Raw genomic sequence first — 23,682 nt, 5'->3', positions numbered from 1 at the left:
CGTAATATGTGCGCTTTCACACACAACCCGTAACGGCCCCGGATCGAGTTGACACGTGACATCCCGATGTGACGTATAATGGCGAGCGATCTCAGCTTCAGCGCGGATAGTAAGGAGCTCCGTGGTCTCGACTTGTGTCCAGTTTGCGCACGTTTCTGCTTGTTTAATTTTAGTTTCTTTTGTATACGAACACTCTCTGCGTTTAAAACACTGACTAGCTCTTCTGGCACTGCAGGGTTGTATTATTGAAAAAACAAGCTCTAGGAGTCGCACGATAACTACGTACACGTTGCGGCAATAGTTTTGGCTTTTGTTCACACAGCGCTCGTCCCGGGTCGAATCCCGCAATATTACTAGGTCCCCGACCCAGGTTCAATTCGGTAATCAATTCCGGGACGTGGTTGCTTTCACACAGAAGGCGAACCGGCAATGTTTCGGGAATATTGCGGGTCCGACGTGCAGTTAGAAAGGGGCTATACATACACCATTTCATGAGATCAGTCTGCCCGTAAAGTTAAACAGTTGTGTTTAGATCAGCTGATCACTTTTAGCATAGCTTAGCTTAGATCATTGGTTCTGATTAGACCGTTAGCATCTCACTCAAAAATTACCAAATACTTTCAATATTTTTCCTATTTAAGTCTTGACACTTCTGTAGGATCATTGTGTACTAAGACCGACAGAAAAGAAAAGTGATTTTTTTTTTGGCCAATATGGGTAGGAACTACTCTCATTCCTGTGTAATAATCAAGGAACTGTTGCCGTACCACGGGTGCAATGTTATTACGCAGCGCCTGAAAATAGGCTAACTTCCATCAACATAACCAACGTGACAACTTGCTTGCACAGGGAGCGTGCTGGGGACTATTTTCAGGCGGTGCGTAATATCATTGGGCCTCCTGCACCTGTGGTATGGCAAAAGTTCCTTGATTTTTTACGCAGGAATGCGAGTGTAAGTTCCTTGCCATATCGGTCTAGAAAATCACAACTTTTTGCCGGTCTAAGTACACGATGTAACTACAGAAGTGTCAAGTATTAAAGGAGCTGTATGTAAATGTATTTCAATTAATCATAAAATGGCCCTGATATGTCACTAGACATTAAGAAATCATGTTAATTTCTAATACTTAATTTCTAATACACTGACAACAGTAGTCCGGCCAGGATATTGTCATTTAAAAGTTGTTGCAGCTCAACTGATGTTGATATGTTGTGTTTTGGCCTGAAGCTCCGCCCTCCACCTATCGACCAATCAGAAAGTCAGCAGTGTTTCGGCATCTGTGTTGCCAGATCTGCTCTAGTTACCACAGCTGCAGATCTACAAATGGTCCTGCTGATCCTGCAGCCAATCTAGTAACCTCAAGTCAGGGGGAGTGGGAGAGGGGAAAGTGACTGCAGTACCAGTTTTGGCCACAATCTTCCATACACTTCCTTAAAGGAGGGGGTGAAATGCTGTTTCATGCATACTGAGCTTTTTAAGACTTGGATTCCCATCCTAAACATAGACAAAGTTTAAAAAACTAATGTTGGACGTTTGATGATGGAGTATTTCTGTGTTAAAAATAATCCTTTCGGTTTCTCACAAGTTTTGAAGAGTTTTTTTTCGAGTATGGGTCGGCTTGACGTTAATAGAGCAGAAGGTCCTTGTATGGGCCGTACGGGCTCTTCTCCCGGTAGGGTCCGCGCGTGTGACTAGAGCGAGAGAGGAAATGCACGCCGTAAACACACTCTCAGATACAGATCCAGTCGTCCGTGAACACTTATGTGGCGCGCCGCGCTCCACTTTATTCCTATGGGTGACGTCGAGCGACTTCAACGCTTCAGCACAGCATTCTGGGAAGGCAGCGCTGCATTTGAACCGATTTGAACGCAGAAATGACGGGAAGCTTCACAACATTGTTTCAGTCGCGTCTCAAAGTGGATTTACACGCCACTGCTGTCACAGGACTTCACCAAATCATACCAAAGAAGTGTGTTTTTGACGGAGCGGTCCCAGCGATAAAGGTTCGGTCCTGCTTTGGAAGCAGCCGGTGAGTAAAACTGCTTCAAATGTCTGTGCTGTTGGCTATCGTCGCGTGAGTAAACATAAGTAAACGACACGATCGTGTGCTTCGTCATTCAAATGCGCTAACGGTTACTCCATTGTTGTTCTGTATAACATAACACTAGTCTGACGTGCAAAACCGTTTTGCTTGCTACTTCTAAGGTCTAGTCGCATAAGTTACAATAGTCCATAAACCGAATCATGTCCCCATAAACTGCGAGTAAAGACACACAAATGTTGACAGGCCACTAAATACAGTACATACACAGAGACGGACGTCCTGTTTCTCCTGTTCCATTTATTTCTGCCTCAGATTTGATTCTGGATCATTATCTATATTAGCTGAGATAGCGATGGGTTTCTCCACGCTTGAGGACGTCACCACTTTACGCGCTTGTCATTCTTTAGCTCCGCCCACACGATACGCCTCCAGGAACTCGTTTTTTTCCAGAAAGACTCGGTACAGCCTATATTTCTTTTATAAATATGATAAAACTAAAGACTTTTTGCGGATATGAAGGATGCAATACTACTCTATAGGTACTCAATATTGACATGAGATGACTGAAACTGAGTGTTTCACCCTCCCTTTAAAACAGGAAAAATATCAAAAGTCTTTGGTCATTTTTGAGTGAGATGCTAACGGTCTAATCAGAATCAATGATGTATGCTAAGCTATGCTAAAAGTGCTGCCTCCAGACCCGTAGATCGGCTGAATGGGTTTGAAAAATGGTAAACACCACTGTTTAACTCTAGGGGAGTTGGAAAATGAGCTTATTTATAAAAAAAAAGTGGAGTGGTCCTTTAAGGGAAGGTGTTTAAGCATGTATAGTTTTTCACTCTTTTTTGCCTCCACATTTTAAATATCTGGCTGTTTTTGTCACTTTGGGGACACTAAAAGTATAACACTAAAATTATGATCTAACTTATTCAACTAAATATTCAAATAAAAATAGTTAATTAGGTTTTATTTAATTCTATAAACTATAATACTGATCTGCCCACATTGTCACTATATGATAAATTAAAATAAGCTGATAACATCACTGTTTTCTCCAGGACGACTGTACAGCCAAATCTAATTTTGTTGCAATATTGTACTGTTTAACACTGAGAAGCTGCTTTGAAACAATCATCATTGTAAAAAGCGCTACATAAATAAAGTAGATTGACTGATTGATTGATTTTGATGAAATTGTATTAGTTTCTGACTCACTCCGTTCATGGTTGCTGAAGGCTCCTCTGATGGAGCCGCCCACGCGCATCTCTCCGTCCTGCAGGTCTTCCCACTCCAGCTCTCTCACCGGGATCGGCTGCCGGTAAAGCTGGTACCACAGCTGCTCATTCTGTGTGATGGCCCGAGTGATCACCAACACGTCCTGAAACAGGAACACATGCAGCTTCTGCAGAACGAGAGAGTGAGAGAGACTTTTGGTTTGTTACAGAGTATAATTCCTTAATAAGGTTTAATGCACGTTAAATCACTAACTTAATGGTGAACTATGAAAAACGTGCTGCATAACACAAGAATGAACCTCATTGGCTCTTGAGAAAGCTCAAACGTGCACACTAAACCCAATTGATGGTGTTACCAAAGCAAACTTGAGATGAGTTTAAAACATTTGCTGAAGCAACCGTGGCATTTCAGCTTTTTCTACAAGTCTTTGTTCTCTTTTATTGTGCCTCGTGTTTAACGGGACTCGTATCCGACTGCAGTGCTGTATCAGGTGATCTGCCCAGCAAGTTTACGGTCAGAAAAGACACACATACTGCTTATGTGATGCAAACATCAAAATGCATTAGTTTACAAATGGTAAAGGTGTTTTGTGGTCTTAACATAGCATTGTGTAAGGAATCACACAAAAATAAGTGTTTATTAATCCATAATCTCACCTTGTATTCATGATTTGTGTGAAAAGGAATACACGTTTGTTGGTGTTTTACTGCTGGTGTTCATTTCAGCTGGAAACCGCAGTGAATTGTAAAACCGAACGTAGTTAGTTGTTCTAACTAACACTTTTTAGTTAACTGTACTTAATGTCTTAACTTAGTTGTAAAAACCTAGTAATATGCACTAATCACATACTATTCCTTTTTTACTTAGAAAACCCAAGTTAAGATTAATTGATTGCTTTGATGGCCATTTTGTCAAGCAAAAAAATATTTTTAGGCAGGGCAATTCTTATTGTAACTCATGTCCTGCCCTTCTGCTGTTATCTTCTTCTGTTTGCATTCACTCATTTCCCAAAGTCATCTTATATGTGTCAATACAACAAGAGCATCACATAACCTGACTTCATAAATTGACGTTGATTTTCCTAAAATGTTTTAGTTTGAACTCACCATTATGGTGATCAGTGTTCCCTTCGACTGGGCACTTGAACTTCATTCATATTAATGTAACGCTCTTCATATTGATGCAGCTATGCAACAATAATCAGTTATTTTTAGTTTATTTTGTTCTTACTCGCCATTTAGGAGAGGGTTTGAAATTGATTAAATCAAAAAGTTTTAGGCATAGACTATTTCACACCTACTCAGAAAACAAAGCACAGTTCTCATGAATATTGTAATAAATGACAGAATGCCTCGACCCAGATTTCACTCAAAGATAGGTGGATGAACATGCTCTTTCCTCAACGGGGCTTAATTATCATAAAGAGGAACAAAGTCAACAGTTTCACTGTTTCTGCACCACTTGAGTGGATCACATCCTAAGCAAATGGTCATCATTTGTAGAATGGCAACGGTTGAGGGAAATGAAGAGGTGTCTGAACTACATTAACATACAGACCACAGCAGTTACAACAGGAGTAACTTCATTTACATTAGGGCTGGTAAACTGCACACTCCAAAAAATGATGTTTTTAACCCAAACGATGGGTTCAGGCTGCTGGGTCATTTTATTGGGTTATTTGTAACATTTTTATCAATTGCTGGGTATTTTTTCTGTAACTCAGCTGCTGGGTCATCACCTACTCAGCGCTGGTTCAGTGTAACCCTATGTTGGGTAGTCTGCGCCAAACCAGTTAAAACTGGATATAGTTGTCAATGGTCATTTTCTGTTTTGTTCTGAGAGAAAATGTCCTGAGGAATAACTTGCTAAATGAAGATAAAATTTGTATTAAAGTGTATGCCTGTCAAATTATTATGCCTGTAGTCTTACATTTTACAGTTTTTGTTTACGTCAGTCACAGCGAACCGAACAATCAGCCGACGACACCGGGAAGTTTCACCGCTTGTCCTGCTGCCGTGCGCTTCGCGTTTCCATTTCAGATTTGTGCAACACTTTTGAGACATGTCCATAAAAAACTATAGCAAAAATACAGTTTCCATAAACCGATGTTATGCGACTAAAACATTTTTTTTCTTCTCGCAAAAAGTAATTCCAAAAATTATGCCACTGATGTTGGTAGGTTTATGTATATCCCAGCCATTGCACTAGCCATTATTTTTAACAGGAGACGTAAGCATGTTATCTAAGCATTAATGGCAAAAAAGCCCCTTACACTTATAAGCGTATAAGGTGTGTTTTTGTGTTCTTCATGATAATTTGTGGCATTTCTTTGTTTATAATCCAGTATTCCTGTAATTCTGTTGTCAGTTTAATAAAGAACAGGTCTTCTGTCCAAACATACAGCTTTATTTATAAAGATTGATCGACTTTTTTGTACGCCAGGTGACCTGTTTCCATTGCAGTTTTGCAAAATATTTATTTTACAAGTTCACACATACAAATAAGTCAGATAGAATAAATGGTATGCGTATTTGGCCCGAACCCAGAGTACTCCCCCCGTATTTCTGGTTAGGAAAGTTAACCAGATGCGCATGAGGTAGACAGGGTGGTGGAGGGATGCTGCAAACTTTGTCCAGGAACATTGGTCAGTTGACTGGGTATTTATGTGATCCTCCACTTGAGCTGATTGGTAGACATGTTGATTACTGATTGCTGACAGCTGGTTGGAATGACATCATGATTGGGTAGGATCATTTGAACGTGCTTCTCCCGAACTTAGTTTTTTAAGAAACAACATTTTTCAATTTGCCTGAAAAACCACCTCATGTGAACGTAATTTTTGTGTGTGCAATATATGGGAGTTTTTTGCGTAATTGACATGGCTAATGTCATGACATGACTACTGTTGATCAAGTGCACTAGTGTGTTTTGACGGGTTGAAACTTAATTGTCTGGCACACGAGATGGCACAATATTTGTATTATTTACAATGAAAAACCTTCAACATCAAATTGACTGACCCAGCACTAACATCCTAGCAAACGGGTTAATTTATAAAACCCAACACGCTGGGTAAAAATAACCCAGCATGTGTTCGGGCCAATATTTACCCAGCGCTGGGTGGCCAAATAACCCAGAAATTGTTGTTTTTAACCCAGCATTTTTTTAAGAGAGTGTAATAGGATAAAAGGTTTGAGTTTATTAAGAGTCCAACGAACCCACAGTGATTTATGTATTTTGTCACTACTAAACTGCAATAAACATCCTCATAATTTTGTTTTAAAGGTCCCGTTCTTCGCGATTCCATCTTTCAAACTTTAGTCAGTGTGTAATGTTGCTGTTGGAGCATAAATAATACCTGTAAAATTATAAAGCTCAAAGTTCAATGCCAAGCGAGATATTTTATTTAGCAGAAGTTCCCTTTCAAAGCCTACAGCGAACGGCCGGTTTGGACTACACCGCTGCACTTCCTGCTGTAATGACGTCACTAGAACAGCTTGCTGACTAACCCTCCGCCCACAAGTACACGCAAAATAGGGGGCGTGGTCTCGTTGCTCTCCCACGTGGAGAAGAGCGCGCATTCAGCGCTTGCATCTCCCCGTTATGGTAAGAGGCGGGACCTTTCCGGGCAAAGTACACTAAGCTGCTGTCCAATCACAACACGGGAAGCGCTGGCCCAATCAGAACTCGTTACTTGTTTCTGAAGGAGGGACTTCATAGCACAAGGAAATCATCAGACCGTTTTTAGGACAGAGGTAAAAAAGCGTTGTACAGATAAGTCAATTGTGTGAAAAATACTGTTTTTTTACACGCGAAACATGAACTCATGTTATATTGCGCAACCTAAACACAATCAAAGCTTCGAAAACATGTGAAGAACGGGACGTTTAAAACTATCTAGTTGACAATACTGAACATGTTTTCAATACTTTTAAGATTTGATGCCAGTATCCTAGAAATATCTGGCTCTTTTTTCCCCACCACCAACGCCTGAATGACAAATGACAGAAAAAAAAGAGAAGTTCTTACGGCTCCTCTATTGTTCTTGAGTTCTCCGTGGCAGCTGAGGATCCGCGAGCTGTCGATCAATAGATCTTTCTGTCCACTTTCCAGATACAGTAAGCGCTCCTTGTAGTAACGGCACTCCGACTCGCCCGTCTGTGTGTTAATATCAGCCATGATGCTCTGGATCATGTTAATCTGTGAAAGCCAAAGAGCAGCACCATTAGGTCACTGGTGTGAGACGGCATTAGGTTTTGGCGTCTCACAGTTGTGTACAAAAAAACCACGGGTGCCAGAGGTTAATAATTTTTGTTAGGGATGCATCGTGTACTCGTACTCGTACTCATTAAAATGCTCCAATACCAACAACCAACACCTCACAGTGTGTACAGTACAGTGCTTGTGACAAAGTAATACACAGACATCAGAACAAACGGAAAGCAGGATGGAGATATCAGAGAAAGATGTCTGTGAAAAAAATGTATAGAACTAACAGAATGTTAAACAAATTGAATATTTACGCCTATTCAGCATTTGTTTAGGTCAATACACACTACGCAGATTTAAAGGTGCACTATGCAACTTTCCGTCCACTGGAGGATGCCTATTCAAAACAAATGTGTAGTTTGATGACGCAAAATGTGAGCGCAGCATCTTGGGAGATGTGGTCTTCTCATCACAGCCGGTGGAAAATAGGACTCAGGGTAGAAATCATGTTCATGCATGCGGTTATTAACGTTACTGTAGTCTAAAGCAGAGCAGGACCGAGTGTTGTGGAGCTGAGCACGGCTGCTGGAGCGATTGTTAAACAAATACCCGCCTCGCAAATACCGGGACTTTTATTATGAAGGGACGGGAGACAGTCGCCGGGCGCCTGCACTGATCCGCTCTTCCGGTTATGATTTTGAGGTAAAGCAGCTCTGTTTATCATATTAGATACATTTAAGTGTGTTTAAAACGATGTTATGACGTTACTCCATGCGTTCACTTGTTCACACTGCTAAGAGTAAAGCGCTCCTGCCAAATAAAAGCCGAAACCGAGGGTAGCCCAGATATGACGCAATTGACAGGCGACTCCCTCAAATGCAATGCTGCAACGTCCCTGTCCTCAGTTAAAATAGCAATTTTCTCACAATTTACAAATAGTTGGAAACATTTGGGATATTGTAAGTATTCAACTGAACAAAATATATAACACCGGCCTAGTGGATTTTGGATATTGTACTGCTAAAATACTACATAGTGCACCTTTAATGTAAACTAGCAGAATTATTCAGAAGTAAATTGATTTAATTTAAAGGAAGTGTATGGAAGATTGTGGCCAAAACTGGTACTGCAGTCACTATCCCCTCTCCCCCTCCCCCTGACTCGAGGTTGCCAGATTGGCTGCAGGATCAGCAGGACCGTTTGTAGATCTGCAGCTGTGGTAACTAGAGCAGATCTGGCAACCCAGATGCCCAAGCACTACTGACTATTAGCTGATAGGTGGAGGGCGGAGCTTCAGGCCAAATCATAACATGTCAACATCAGTTGAGCTGCAACAACAACTTTCAAATGACAAAGTCCCGGCCGGACTACTGCTGTCAGTGATAAAAGTATTTGAAATTAACATGATTTCTTAATGTCTATTATACTACGATGAATGGTTGAATCTGATTGGATGATGAACGTTCTGAGGCGTGCAATTCTTTTCTGGGAAACGCACAGCGAACGTAGTTCCAGGCAGCTCTCTCGACCACATTACAGTTCCATATCACTTCGCATAGTTAACCGTAACAAAAATATAAACAGGACTAAAAAAATCAACATAAAGACTACAAAATAATTTTTTCCACTAGCGAGGTAGTAACAGCGCAGTTTACAGTTCCTTTAATTCAAAGACTTGCTGTGTAAGCGCAGAGAAGGAGCGACTCACAGCCTCCTCCAGGTGCTGCCGATCCGGATGGTCATTGGGTGTGTGTTTGAGGATTTCTCGGAGCAGCAGCGGGTACTTCACCAGTCGGCTGCGCGGGATGTCCAGGAAGTTCCAGAGGTCCAGTTTGCGGCTGAATGGCGATTCCAGGCAGCGCTGGAGGAAGTCATGCACCCGATGGTCCTGTTTCTTATGGTCCAGCAATGCTTTGGCTGCTACCTGGTTACTGCAGTAGCTGTTGTAGGTTTCAAGACAAGGGAGCTACAATGAGAAACAAAGAGAGGTTTTCATGAACACCAGGCTTGTGCAAAATTCAGATTTTCAGATTTGGCAATCCATTCAATTCATGAATTGGAAATTGAATTGAAATGGACTTCGCCCCAAGTTGAATTACAATGACAGGAAGTAGAATTACATTTATGACAATTCAAACAAATTCCACACAGTCACACAACAGAAAGAATGTGTTGAATCTCACACACATTCAGTGTTAGGAAGGTTACTTTGGAAATGTAATCGCTTACCGTTATAAGTTACACATTATAAAAATGGTTTGGATTACTTTATCAATGCAAAGCAATTTCCTTTTAATATGATTAGTAACAAATTGGAATACACATTTTACCTCAGTAATACAACAATTACATTCATTTTGTAATTTAATAACACAATTTAATTACACACTGTAAAAATTTAATTACACACTAATTATCACTGTAAAAATATTTCACAGTATCTACTTTAAAAAAATGATGGTAACAATATTACATAGTATTTCAGTAGTTGTTATGATGAATTTAATCTTATTAGTGGAATGTGCTTTTTCAATTTAAGTTGATTTTGATATATATTGATATATATATATATACACATACAGTGTATTAGAGTAAATGGAAATTACCTGTTTATATTTGACTTTCAGTTGTTATTCAATTAATATTCTGTTAGATGCTTGCACAAGTAAACACAAACTTGTTATTGCACTAGCACACTGTAAAATGCTTTTCTTACTTAGTATTTTGTCTTGTTTCTAGTCCAAATATCTAAAAATTCTTAAAACAAGAAGTATTTACTAGACAAGCAAAAGTAATTGTCTTGTTTTGGGAACAAATAACTCAAAATTAAGAGAGTTTGTGCTTAAAATAAGCAAAATAATCTGCCAATGGGGTAAGCAAAATAATCTTAATTCAAACAGAGAACAAGATTATTTTTCTTATCCCATTGGCAGATTATTTGTGTAAAACACGCCCCATAATCACAGCCCAATGGAGCATCAGACTCATATTCTGACTAGAATTGAGTATGACCACGACAGGCTATCTAAAAATATCAAAACCGGGCTTTCCTGTAGCTCAAACAGTAGAGCGTGGCGCCAGCAACGCCAAGGTCATGGGTTCGATTCCCAGGGAAAGCAAGAATTGACAAATGTAAAATGTGTACCCCTTGAATGCAATGTAAGTCGCTTTGGATAAAAGCGTCTGCCAAATGCATAAATGTAAATGAAATACAGGTAAGGTCCCATGGTCAAAGCAGTGACCAATGAGCTTCTGAAGAACACAGTCCTGCTCACATCTGATCCAATCCTAACATTTTCCTCAGAAAAAAATCAATCACAAAATCATAAACACATTTTTACATGACAATTGTGTAACCATGTTTTTCTGGTAACCCAACGAAATGTCTGGTTTCTGATCTGCAAGCTTTTTATTCCCTCAAGGATGAGAGAAAGGAAAGGTTTTGGAACAAAAGCAGAAAGAAAACTGATTCACTTTCACCTTGAGATGCATGACAAATGAAAACAATGTTCACTCCAAATGTCAAACATGCTTGATAACCTGCAACTGGATATAATCATGAGAAAATCTGCAGACTGTGTCTGACTTCCGGCAAATAGTGTAGACTCGACTAGACTCTAAATTGGCACAGGAACCTGTGCAAAACTTGTGTAGTGTAGTCCAGCCTTTAGCTAAAGATTTTGTTTTCATCGGTGTTCATCAGAGAGAACAGGCCTGAAAATACAGCATGGCAGTGAGATGATCTTACCCAGTCTACTAGAATATGGCCCACATGATCGGTCGAGCCGTCCGGCTTCCTGGCTTCTCGCAGCCGGCTCAGCAAATCTGCAAGGATCACAAAAAAACAGCTTGGGTCTTTTTGGCACTAAGTTCATGTGTGACAAAACATATGACATTGACAGAGGATTGGTCAAGATCAGAGGTCTTCCACCCTGCTCCTGGGCAAGGGTGCTGTAATGTCACTTCTGTAGTCGCCACCTGAAGAGTTTCTCAATCTAGGTCAGCAGATATTGATTTTTGGATCAACTATAGGTCAGTGTCATATAATGCTGGACATTTATTGTCAGCACTGGAGAAAGGAGAGTTTGTTGCATTCCTGCTTTGACCATGAGATGAGCAAAAGGGACAGTGATACACTACATTGACAAAAGTTTTGGGATGTCTGCCTTTACATGGACATGAACTTTATTAATAATAATAATTTTTATTTGTAACGCACTTTATATTAAACAAAATCTCAAATTGCTAAACTGTAAAAAATTATATGTTCAATAAGTTATGGCAATATATGTTTTTACATTGTTTTAAATTATCCCAATAAGTTTTTAAATAAGAAATGTAAAACTTTTTTTATTAGTTATACAAGATGTAACTAATTTTGTAAAGTCAGTTTAACATAATTTAATTTGAAAAAACGTAAACATCCAAGTCGATTGTACAGCAAAAGTTAAAAATTTGCCTTTTTTTTATTTATTTGTTTACAGTGTACAGATTTAAAACAATCAAACAATTTTTTTTAATTAAAAATGAAAACTGAAAAAATAATAATTAAGAAGTAACAAATCAACCAAAAGCTCTGCTAAAAAGGTGGGTTTTAAGATCACGTTTAAAAGCATCTACTGTCTGTGGGATCTGCAAGTTATCAGGGAGAGCAGACCGCAGACCGCAGACCGATCTTCCACAGTGTGGAGTTTGGTCCTGGGAGTCCTGAGAAGTCGAAACAGAGCGGCGGTTACGTGTGGATGTTTGTGTGGTGAGGAGTTCCTTGAGATAGGTGCGGATAGCTGGATGAATAAGGAGAGAGACCTTGAAGGCTAGACGCTTTTTTGAACATACTGCAGCTTCTGGAGATTTCTGCCAGGGATCCCAATAAGGATCTTCTAATTAATCCTAAAGGTGATCTATTGGGTAGAGCTCAGGACTCTGTGCAGGCCAGTCAAGTTCCTCCACACCAAACTCGCTTTATGGATGTTGGAACAGGAGGGGGCAATCCCCAAACTGTTCCCAAAACGTTGGGAGCATGAAATAGTCCAAAATGTCTTGTATGCTGAAGCATTAAGAGTTCCTTTCGCTGGAACTAAGGGGCCAAGCCCAACCCCTGAAAAATAATTCCCCCTCTGATAAATCCCCCCTCCACCAAACTTAGAGTCCAGTGACGTCTTGCTTTACTCCACTGCATCCCATGCTTTGCATTGTTCTTGGTGATGTAAGTATTAGATGAGCTGCTCCCCCATGGAAACCCATTCCATGAAGCTCTCTATGCTATTTTTGAGCTCATCCGAAGGCCATGAGGAGTTTTGGAGGTCTGAGCATGAGCTGACCCCGCTCTGTGCTTTTTTTTGTGGCCTACCACTTTGTGGCTGAGTTGCTGTTCCCAATTGCTTCCATTACTTTATTATAATAGCACTAAAAGTGGAGTGTTGAATATGTAGATTTAGCGTGGACCAATCTCATCAAAGCATCTCAAATGTTGGGTTGGTGGTTCTGAAACGCCTGAGTCAAAGTCTGTCATCAGGATGAAAAAATTATTTTAATTCCCTCCAAGAAGCGTCTCAAGTTAGCCTAGAAATCTAGACACACCCTAGCGGCAGCAAATCTAATCTGCCTGCGAGTGTCGTCTAGGACAGGGGTTTTCAAACTTTATGATGACAAGGACCCCCAAATATGATGAACCTTTATGAGGGACCCCCTTCCTAAAATTTAAACTGTTAGATAAATAGTAAGTGTAACATTTATAAATACAAAATATTGTTTCCCAACTTAAATTGGCTATACTTCATATTGGATGTATAAACCTGAAGAACATTTTCAAATAAAACTTATTTGTATAAGCAAATTTCACAATAAATGTATGCAAGCAGTTTACGTTCTTGCCTTAGAACCCCAGTGAGCGAGATATGGGGCGATAGAACGATGCGATGCAAACATATTCAATTCTGGAAAGTATTTATACAACAAGAAATGAGAGAAACATTTAGAAATTAAATTGTTACAGACTTTATCCATTATGGATTTGTCTTTTTATTCTCTGAAATTTTCTGGGGACCCCTTAGAAGTTTCTGAAGGACCCCTGGGGATCCCCGGACCCCAGTTTGAAAACCCCTGGTCTAGGAACTCTCAATACACTTCTGAGCTGTAATCGCCAAACTCTTGCCGGGCCAATCACATCGTGTATAGTCGGTGGGCGGGGCCATAATGACGACGGCCGAGTTGCGTTTGCGTCCTTCTAGTAAACACAGAAACTGGCGAACGGCGGTCTTTCGAATCAGCTTTGACCGCGACTCTGCTAGACTTGGAGTTAAGCTTTTCTCTGAGAAAAGAACAAAGAACGGCACTGAAGTCATTCTTAAAAAGGGAAGATGTGTTCAGAGTTTAGCTGACCGGATACGGTGAATGTTTAATCTGTCAGCGAGCTCTTTTTCACCTTCATTGCTCTGGTTGGTGTACCGCTATCCTATCGCGTGCAGAGGGAGTTTGAAAGACAACCGTTTATCCGCCCCTCGGATTGAGCTGTCGATGGTGAGTTTCCAGACCAAACATCTTGATGTGGGTCTGGCTTGTCAGGCTAGTCTCAAGTGACTGTGGTCCCAAACATGCATTTATATAACTGATATTTTGGGCCAGTTTCCCAGGAAGTGATTTTGTTCTCTTGAACACGAGATGAAAACGTTGCTTTATTCGCGAATGTTTTATGCAATATTTAAATTTTGCACATACGTTAACTTTGGATGAAAACATGAATATTGCGTTGGAGCGACAAGGTGGTAATTTTAGATCTTCTGCACTTACTTCTACAATCTCCATTTTACATATACAAGCAGTCATGTAATAAGTGGTATCATGATGGGCTTACTGTACAATTTTGAGTACTTGTGTTCTGATTTGCTGTTATTGTGTCAGATTGCACAGCTTTGCTTTTTCACTCTGGATAAATGTAAATGTATTGCATTGTGTCTGGTTAGGACTTGGGTTTTCAAACTTTATGATGCCAAGGACCCCCAAATATGATGAACTTTTATGAGGGACCACCTTAAATCTATCTATATATTTTTTATGTATGAAAAAACATTTAAACTGTTAGATAAATAGTAAGTGTGACATTTAAAATAGAAAATTATTATTAAAGTTAAAATCGGCTATACTTAATATTGGACGAATAAACCTGAAGAAGAACATGTTCAATAAAAAATTGCTTGTATAAGCAACTTTCACAATAAATGTATGTAAGCAGCTCATGTACAGCTCTGCAAACCCAGTGAGCAAGATAAAGGGGACTACAGTGAGAAAAACAAACTAGAAAAATACTAAGCAAACATATACATTTCTGAAAAGAATGTATATGGAAACCAAGGAGAGAAACGTTTAGAAATAAAACGGTTAGATTGTTCGGTAGACTTTATCCATTTTTGCTTTGTCTTTTAATAATAATAATAATAATAATAATAATAATATAAACTATATAATAAATAATAATAGACTTTATTTTATATAGTGCCTTTATCTCAAAGCGCTCCACAAAACATAGACATGCAAAAAAGTAATAAAATACAAACATACAAACATTATGAAATGTAGGATTAAATAACAATAATACGGCAATTGAAAACAATTTATACAAAAGCTACCCGAAACAAATACGTTTTCAGGGCAGATTTAAAAACACTAAAGCCCCTTTCACACTGCACGTCGGACCCGCAATATTCCCGGAGCATTGCCGGGTCGCCTTCTGTGTGAAGGCAACCACGTCCCGGGATTGATTACCGAATTGAACCCGGGTCGGGGACCTAGTAACATTGCGGGATTCGACCCGGGACGAGCGCTGTGTGAACAAAAGCCGAAACTAATGCCGCAACGTGTACGTAGTTATCGTGCGACTCCTAGAGCTTGTTTTTTCAATAATACAACCCTGCAGTGCCAGAAGAGCTAGTCTGTGTTTTAAACGCAGAGAGTGTTCGTCTACAAAAGAAACTAAAATTAAACAAGCAGAAATGAGCGCAAACTGGACACAAGTCGAGACCACGGAGCTCCTTACTATCCGCGCTGAAGCTGAGATCGCTCGCCATTATACGTCACATCAGGATGTCACGTGTCAACTCCATCCGGGGCCGTTACGGGTTGTGTGTGAAAAGTGCACATATTACGGTATTTCGCTGGCAGTGTGAATGGACCAAATCTAGCGGCCCGAGAACAAATGCCGGGACACATTATCCGTGTATTTGCCGGAAACGCAGTGTGAAAGGGGCTTAAGTGATTCCGCTTGCCTTATCTCCACAGGTAGGGAGTCCCAGAGTTTAAGAGCATTTGATTAAAAGGCCCTATCACCCTTGGATTTAAGTTGACCCAGAGAATAAAAGGTACATGTTAAAAAGTATAGGGCCCAGGATAGACCCTTGAAGAACACCAGATTGTACTACACCAATAGCAGATCTACAACCACCCATAGCAACAAACTGCTTTCTACCAGAAAAATAGGACTTAAACCAGCTTAGTGCAGTATCAGACACACCAAAAACACATCCTAACCGAACAAGTAAAACATTATGACCGACAGAGTCAAAAGCAGCACTAAGATCAAGCAGAATTAAAATCGAGAGTAAGCCAGAATCAGAAGCCACTAACAGATCATTAGTGACCATAACTAATGTAGTTTCAGTGCTATGACATTTCCGAAATCCCGATTGAAGGGGCTCATAAAGATTATTTGAGACTAGATGGGCGTGTTATTGAGTAGCAACAATCCTCTCTAAAATTTTGGCGAGAAAGGGGAGATTGGAAATTGGACCAAAACTATTTAAATTGTCACGGTTTGTGTCCTTTTTTTGGTACAGGAGTCAGAGCAGCAGTCTTAAATGTTGTCACCACACCAGTGCACAGAGAATCGTTTATAATATTCAGTACAACAGGACATAAGGTAGCAAAACAAGATTGGAATAGGCAAGTAGGTACAGGATCAACTATGGAAGTGGCAGCTTTCATTTTAGAAACCTCGTTACACAATGAAGGTAAGTCCAATGATGAGAAATGTGAGAGAAGAGTACCGGAAAATTCAGCAGTAATCATAAGAGGAAGAGATGAAGGAAGAGCAGAAATAATACATTTACGGAGGTTATCAATCTTGGAGCTGAAAAAGTCAAGAAACTTATTACAGAGGTGAGTCGAAACTGGAACAGTTGAATGACTGTTACATTTGAGAAGTTTGTAGAGGTAGTGTTTGTGTCAGGCAGTTCCATACTGAAAAGAATAGACAGGTGATCAGACAGCCCAAAGTCAGAGGTGTACAACTGTGACACATGAGCTGTTAGAGATCACCAAGTCAAGAGTATGGCCTCTTAATTATTTTTGAAATTTTTCTGGGGACCCCTTAGACCCTTCTGGAGGACCCCTGGGGGTCCCCGGACCCCAGTTTGAAAACACCTGGGTTAGGACACGCAAGAACACACACAGATGAAAGAGTGCATCCTCTTCTGCTCACCTTCATGCAGTGGAATGAGGGAGTCCAGCGTGCCGAAGATTTGATTGAGTTCATGTTCCGTCATAATCGACAGCTTCAGCATGGGGTCACGATACGCCTATGATATAACACAATCAGACAGAAAACACCCAAACAATCAAATCTACTCTGGCAGAAATGAGGAAGTATTTGGAAATCTTACCGAAAAATGTAAAGCTAAGAACTGAATGTTGAATCAAACATGATATAATCACATATGCTAGAGCAGGAATTCCCAAACGAGGGTTCGTGAGTTGATTTAAAGCTTATTAATTAAATGACGAATTGTAGAATGTGTTAAAATTATGGAAATGTTAAGCAGGAGGTACTTCAAGAAAAATATTTAGTGTCAAAGGCACTGAGCTGACAAAAAAAGTTTGGGAACACCTGTGCTGGAGAAACAAAGAGCTAGGGGTGAAACCTTCTTACCTTCTTAGCCAGCTTCAAGTCCTCAATCAGGTCCTGTTCTCCCTGAGACAGCTCAAAGATGGCCTGACAAACAGATGACAGGAAAGAAACAAACAAAAGAAAGAGGAACTTCAGCAAGAGGTACAAAAATAAATATATCACATGCATCTTGTAGATATTCTGGTTAGAATACCCGGATTTTCATTGCTTTTGTAATTTTTGTAAAAATATTAGGTAGAGAAACAAAGACGCAAATAAAAAGTATATAAAAAGTTTGTTCAGCACATCCCACAGATGCTCGATTGGATTGAGATCTGGGGAATCTGGAGGCCAAGTCAACGCCTCAAACTCGTTGTGCTCCGCAAACCATTCCTGAAGCATTTGTGCTTTGTGTCAGGAGCATTATCTGCTGGAAGAGCCACAGCCACCAGAATACCGTTTCCATGAAAGGCTGAACATGGTCTCAGCAATGCTAAGGTAGATGGAGCGTGTCAAAGTAACATCCACATGGATGGAGGACCCAAGGTTTCCCAGCAGAACATTGCCCAAAGCATCACACTGCCTCCGCCGGCTCGCCTTCTTCCCATAGTGCATCCTGGGGCCATGTGTTCCTCAGGTAAGCGTCACACACACACGGCATCCACATGATGTAAAAGAAAGCGTGATTCCTCAGACCAGGCCACCTTCTTCCATTGCTCCGTGGTCCAGTTCTGATGCTCACGTGCCACTGTTGGTGCTTTCGGCGGGGTCAGGGGTCAGCATGGACACCCTGACTGGTCTATGCCGCTCCGTACGCAACAATCTGAGATGCTCTGTGTATTCTGACACCTTTCTATCAGAACCAGCATTAACTTCTGGAGCAGTTTGAGCTCCAGTAGCTCGTCTGTTTGATCGGACCACACGGGCCAGCCTTCACTCCCCACGTGCATCAGTGAGCGTTGGCCGCCCGTGACCCTGTGGCCGGTTCTCCACTGTTCCTTCCTTGGAGCACTTTTGATAGAGACTGACTACTGCTGCCTAATATATCCCACCCACTAACAGGTGCTGTGATTAAGAGAAAATCAATGTTATTCACCGCACCTGTAATATTATTAATTAATATTAATAATAAATGTATTATTATTATTATTATTTATTATTATTTTTATTTTATTATTATCTTTACAACTGTTTGTTACCATGCTTGCTTTTAATTTTTTATTCGTCCATATGGTGTTCTTTTTTCTCATGCATTTGTTACCACTGTTTTAATTCATTTCTATGTAAAGCACTTTGAATTGCCATTGGGTATGAAATGTGCTATACAATTTGTTAATAAATGTGTTAATTTTTGTTTTTATAAAAGTTTTCAGGTTTTCTGAAGCAGTCTTTCAGCTCAAATACAGTGAGAAAGTAAGAAATGCAGTATCACCAAACACAGCTGAGTGATGGTTTTGACTGTAGTGAAGTCACCTCTTGTCTCTTGATCTCTTTGGAGGACAGCACATGTCCCAGGCCTAAATCAAAAGTCTCGCTCCACAGCTTGCTGTCGCGGCGTTTGGTGATGGCTGGCGGGATCTGCCGGCCCCATGTCCGAGGAGCCATGACCTCTGGTCTGCAGTCACTGCGGAAACTGATGGAACGCTAAAGAGGAAGGAGAATGGGAAAAACGGTCAATACTAGGGATGTCACAATACTCAATATAATATTGAACCGTTCGGTACGGCATTCACTGTTCAATATGCGCTTGTGAATTGCGTTTTTTCGGTTTTGCATGTAATTTATTATTTCTATTTTTCTTCGTTTGAAATATTCCTCTCAGTTTATTTCAGCTCTTTCTGAGTGTGCCTGTGAGTCTATGCACTGATATGAGCAAATATCCAATCATATGCACTAAAGTTAGCCGCGCTTTAACCTTGTTGGTTAAACAGTTAATTTGCGTTTACATGTGCTGAGCGCGCACCTGTCAGACACGTGATTACTGGACAGTTTTACTGCGCTAATACTGTCAAATACACACAAGGTTAACATATATAAACACAGGCGGTTATGTCTAGAGTGAAAGTAAAATCGTGTGTTTGTATGAGATGCGAGCAGCAGCCTAGTGATTGTGAGCACTGGTCCTTAAAGGGACAGCTCACCTCTAATTATGTAAATAAAAAAAATAAAAAAAAGAGAAAAAAAATCACTCACTGCGCTTAAATAGAGTATATACAGTAGCTGTCGATCAATGTTGAAGACTATGTAGTTTTAATTCAGCCTACATTTATTCATTCAATATCGTACTTAAATGCTGCTGTACATCTCTGAGCTGCCACTATATATATATATATAGTGGCAGCTCAGAGATGTACAGCAGCATTTAAGTACGATATTGAATGAATAAATGTAGGCTGAATTAAAACTACATAGAGTACAAAAAACTTGTACTCATTCACGGTGTACTGTATTATATATATATATATATATATATATATATATATATATATATATATATATATATATATATATATATATATATATATATATATATATATATATATATATATATATATATATATATATATATATATATAATACAGTACACCGTGAATGAGTACAAGTTTTTTTTTTTTTTTTAGTAAAGTTAAGTTTAAGTAAGGTTTTTCAAGTCTTTTAAGTAAAATAAAGAAAGAATATTACAATAAAAACATTTTCTCCTTAACCTCTTTCTGTTCGTCTAAGAATAGAAGAGCAAAAAAATGAACCGGACCGAAAAACTGTGGTTAAAAACAGAGGTGTGTATTGAACCGTGGACTAACTGTATTGTTGCATCCCTAATACAACTTACAATCATGTTTTTTGTTCCTCTTTTGTAAGCCACTTTGGATAAAAGCATATGCTTAATGCATAAATGAAGATGAGATGTCAAGTGATTAGGGCTTTTCACATTGGGCTTGTGCTTAACTCCGGGTTATCGCCATTCTTAACCCTGCTTTTAACCCTGGATAAAGGAACACTTTACCCTTGTAATTTAGAAGTTGGGTTAGCACTGCTTTTACACTCTTTTCAGCTTTGAGGGGACAAATGACCATTGGGGTCAAGAAGAGATGGTTTAACTTTTACCTTTATAGTCTGAAAAGTCCAATCAGTATAAATGTTAATAGTTCAGTTGACAATTTATAATATGAGGACCCACAATGTTAGTAGAGCCTTAAATATATCGCATACAAACAACAAATATTTTTTTTAAAAGAACGTTAACCCAGGTGTTAGAAATGTACAGTCAGTGGCAAACAGCAGCTTATGAATACCCAGATTAATTGTTAAGGTAAAACTTTATTTTGAGGTTCAGTTATTAACTATTAACTAGTTGCTTATTAGCAGGCATATTCATTAGATATTGGCTATTTATTAGTACTTATAAAGCAGATATTAAAGCCTTATTCTTCATGACCTTATTCTACATCCCGTAATCCTGCTCAATACCTAAACTTAAATGCCACAAAAACTACCGTACTAACTATTAATAAGCAGTAAATTAGGAGTTTATTGAGGCAAAAGTTGTAGTTAATAGTGAATATGTGTTCCCCATACTAAAGTGTTACCATTGTTAATTATATGTTGTGAAACATGAAGAAAGATATGAATGACCCAGGGTTAACTAGTTCATATGTTAAAAAAGCCCTGTTGTTTCGTTGTTTTTTACGTTCTATTTCTTGTTGGGGTGTACGATATGTATCGTCTATAATAATATCTTGGAATGGAAATGGTTGTGCGTGAAAATCCCAGTAACTGAGCTGATTGTGAAATACTCAGACCGGTCCGTCTGGCATCAACAACCATGCTATGCTCAAATTTGCTTAAATCACCTTTCTTTCCCTTTCTGACATTCAGTTTGGAGTTCAGGAGATTGTCTTGACCAGGACCACTCCCCTAAATGCATTAAAGCAACTGCAATGTAGTTTATTAGATAATTGCATTAATGAGAAATTGAACATACATATACATAAATACATATATATTAATATGTTCAATTTCTCATTAATGCAATTATCTAATCAAACAATCACATTGCAGTTGCTTTAATATATATGGTATTTCTCAAACTTTTGCACATTTATTTAAGGAAATGTACTTATTATTTTATTATTTTTATTCCTAGATTGCATTATTATTTTATTATTTTTATTCCTAGATTGTATTATTATTATTATATATTATGTCCTAGATAATAAGGCCTTCAAATATTAAATGACCCGCTCATAAACATTACGGCATCAGAGCAGAAGGTGAATGGAGGAGACAGTGGAGTCGGGCCTGTACCTGCAGTGTCTGTCCGATGCGTTTGAGAGGAGCAGCTTTAACTGGAGGGATGAGACTCGCCAGCGACGTCACTCGAGACAGAGGCTTCACCCGCTTGGTGCTGGGCTCCTGCAGATCACACACACACACACAGAGATGAACACCTCACACCTGCTGCCCCGGGGCCATGGGCTTCAGCCTGTCTGACTGACTCTCTAAAGCAGGCGCTGACAACGCCGTGACTGAAAGGTTTCTACATGTCTTTGCCTTACCAGTCGTAGATGTCTCTGATTCACTATTACATCAGTGTTAAGACATATGCTAGGGTTGAAACAAACTCTGTGCAAGTATGTCAAAATAAATGCTTCAAGCCAAAGTAACTTGACTGTCTGTCTGTAGCCTTTGATGGTGAAAAAAACATCAGACAGTCATTTTTGTGTAAGCGTTTGTGCAGAGAGTTCCTGGCCTTAAGTTTCAGTAGGTTTATGTCTCGTTTACTAAATATTCACAGTTTATACACACACCATAAACAAGAGAACCCTTAAAGATATTGACTGCAAAAAATAATGCAATATTTGCTTAAAAGATTTAAAAGATTTTTCTTTTTAAAATCCATCTAAAGTTGTCCAACTGAGGGTCAGGGTTAAAAAATAATATGTACAATATTTAACTGGCATCTTGTAGTATTTTATTTATTTTAATGGTAACAGTTTTGTTTATGGTCCAATTCTCATTATTAACTAATTTCTTATTAGCATGCATATCACAAGGATATTGGCTGTTTATTGGTACTTATAAAATGCAGATTATAACTACGTTTTATGACTGCCAATTGATTTTTGATTATGCCAAATGACAAAACAATGGATCATGTTCTCTGTGTTAACATGAATTATCTTGAGCCTCCTGAAATGCTCCTAAAAATACATTTTCTTTCATCTGTGCATTCTGAATAATACAAATTACATTTCTCCAATAACCTGTAGTGCTCATGTTCTTGTTAAGTGTTTTTTTTTCATATTTAGAGATTATTTAGAGATATTTAGAGATATTTCATACCAGTTTACTTTTTAATTTGTATTAATTTGACAACAATCTCAACTCTTACAACACTAACAAAACTAAACAGCAATCAATGATGTAGAACATGCAAAACATGAAAACAAGCACACAGTTATCATTTCAAAGCTTTTAATGTGTGTGTGTTCACTGACAATCCAAAACAATCAGAACGTATTGAGTCTGGAAAATGATTGCCCTAGATTCCCTCTGAAATGTTTGCTTTTAGTATGGCAGTTTTTGATTTATGAGTAAATTATAAATGTATAATAAACAAAAGCATACGCCTGTTCAATATTTGCTTATGCAGATCTGATTGTGCCTCCCAGACGTGTGGCCTGGATTTCTACAGGATCAATGCATCATGCTTTATGCTAAGTGATTACGGTGGTGCCTGATTTTGTTTCTAGGAAGATGTATTTTCTATGCTGTAATAGGAAACGGTTCATATTATGCTTGCCAGTAATGATTGTAGTATGCAGTGTTTCTTTGTTTAATCTTGACATTTGACTCATAGCATGCACTTCCAGTCTCTTATCTTGCTGTTGGCCAGCAATGCCAGATTTCCCAAAATAAAGCTTACATAACACAAAACTCCCAGCCGCCCTTTGGTCGAGTGGTTAACCTGTGTGAGTCCCCAAACAGAAAACCTCGCCATTCAGCCCATCACATTCAACAAAATGACCTTAAATTCATCACCACGTCAAAGTTTTCCATCATTCTCTACTATTGGCCAGTGCGACATCAAATAAGATGATTACTCATACACTCTGCTAAAAACAGCACAAACACTTCAGATACTACTGAAAAATTAACAAATGAAGAACAGTGATCACCCATTTTGAGTCCAGAAGTAATCAATAAAGAATAAAGAAGTAATCGTCTCTGCACTGTTAACATGAATAAATGACAAAACTAAAAAAGGTTAGGTTAAGAAATGTAAAGTTTAAGTAAGCCGAACTTGCAGATTTT

The 23,682-nt window shown here is 39.1% G+C and overlaps 1 protein-coding gene across 4 annotated transcripts in view; it reads right to left on the bottom strand.

Moving 5' to 3' along the window:
- Window positions 1-23,682, bottom strand: part of arhgef3 (Rho guanine nucleotide exchange factor (GEF) 3) — a 137,043-nt gene that overhangs the window by 5,182 nt on the left and 108,179 nt on the right. For all 4 annotated transcript variants that reach the window (XM_067416324.1, XM_067416325.1, XM_067416323.1 and 1 more), the window contains 8 exons: window positions 21,673-21,780; window positions 18,841-19,011; window positions 17,410-17,472; window positions 16,963-17,059; window positions 11,239-11,315; window positions 9,199-9,456; window positions 7,311-7,481; window positions 3,261-3,447 (listed from right to left, as the gene is read on the bottom strand). In XM_067416324.1, the coding sequence (XP_067272425.1) occupies window positions 3,261-3,447; window positions 7,311-7,481; window positions 9,199-9,456; window positions 11,239-11,315; window positions 16,963-17,059; window positions 17,410-17,472; window positions 18,841-19,011; window positions 21,673-21,780 (1,132 nt within the window). The remainder of the gene's footprint in view (window positions 1-3,260; window positions 3,448-7,310; window positions 7,482-9,198; window positions 9,457-11,238; window positions 11,316-16,962; window positions 17,060-17,409; window positions 17,473-18,840; window positions 19,012-21,672; window positions 21,781-23,682) is intronic.

The sequence above is a fragment of the Pseudorasbora parva genome, chromosome 14 (genome assembly GCF_024679245.1).
Source record: "Pseudorasbora parva isolate DD20220531a chromosome 14, ASM2467924v1, whole genome shotgun sequence".
NCBI lineage: Eukaryota > Metazoa > Chordata > Actinopteri > Cypriniformes > Gobionidae > Pseudorasbora > Pseudorasbora parva.
This window is presented reverse-complemented; position numbering and strand designations above follow the sequence as displayed.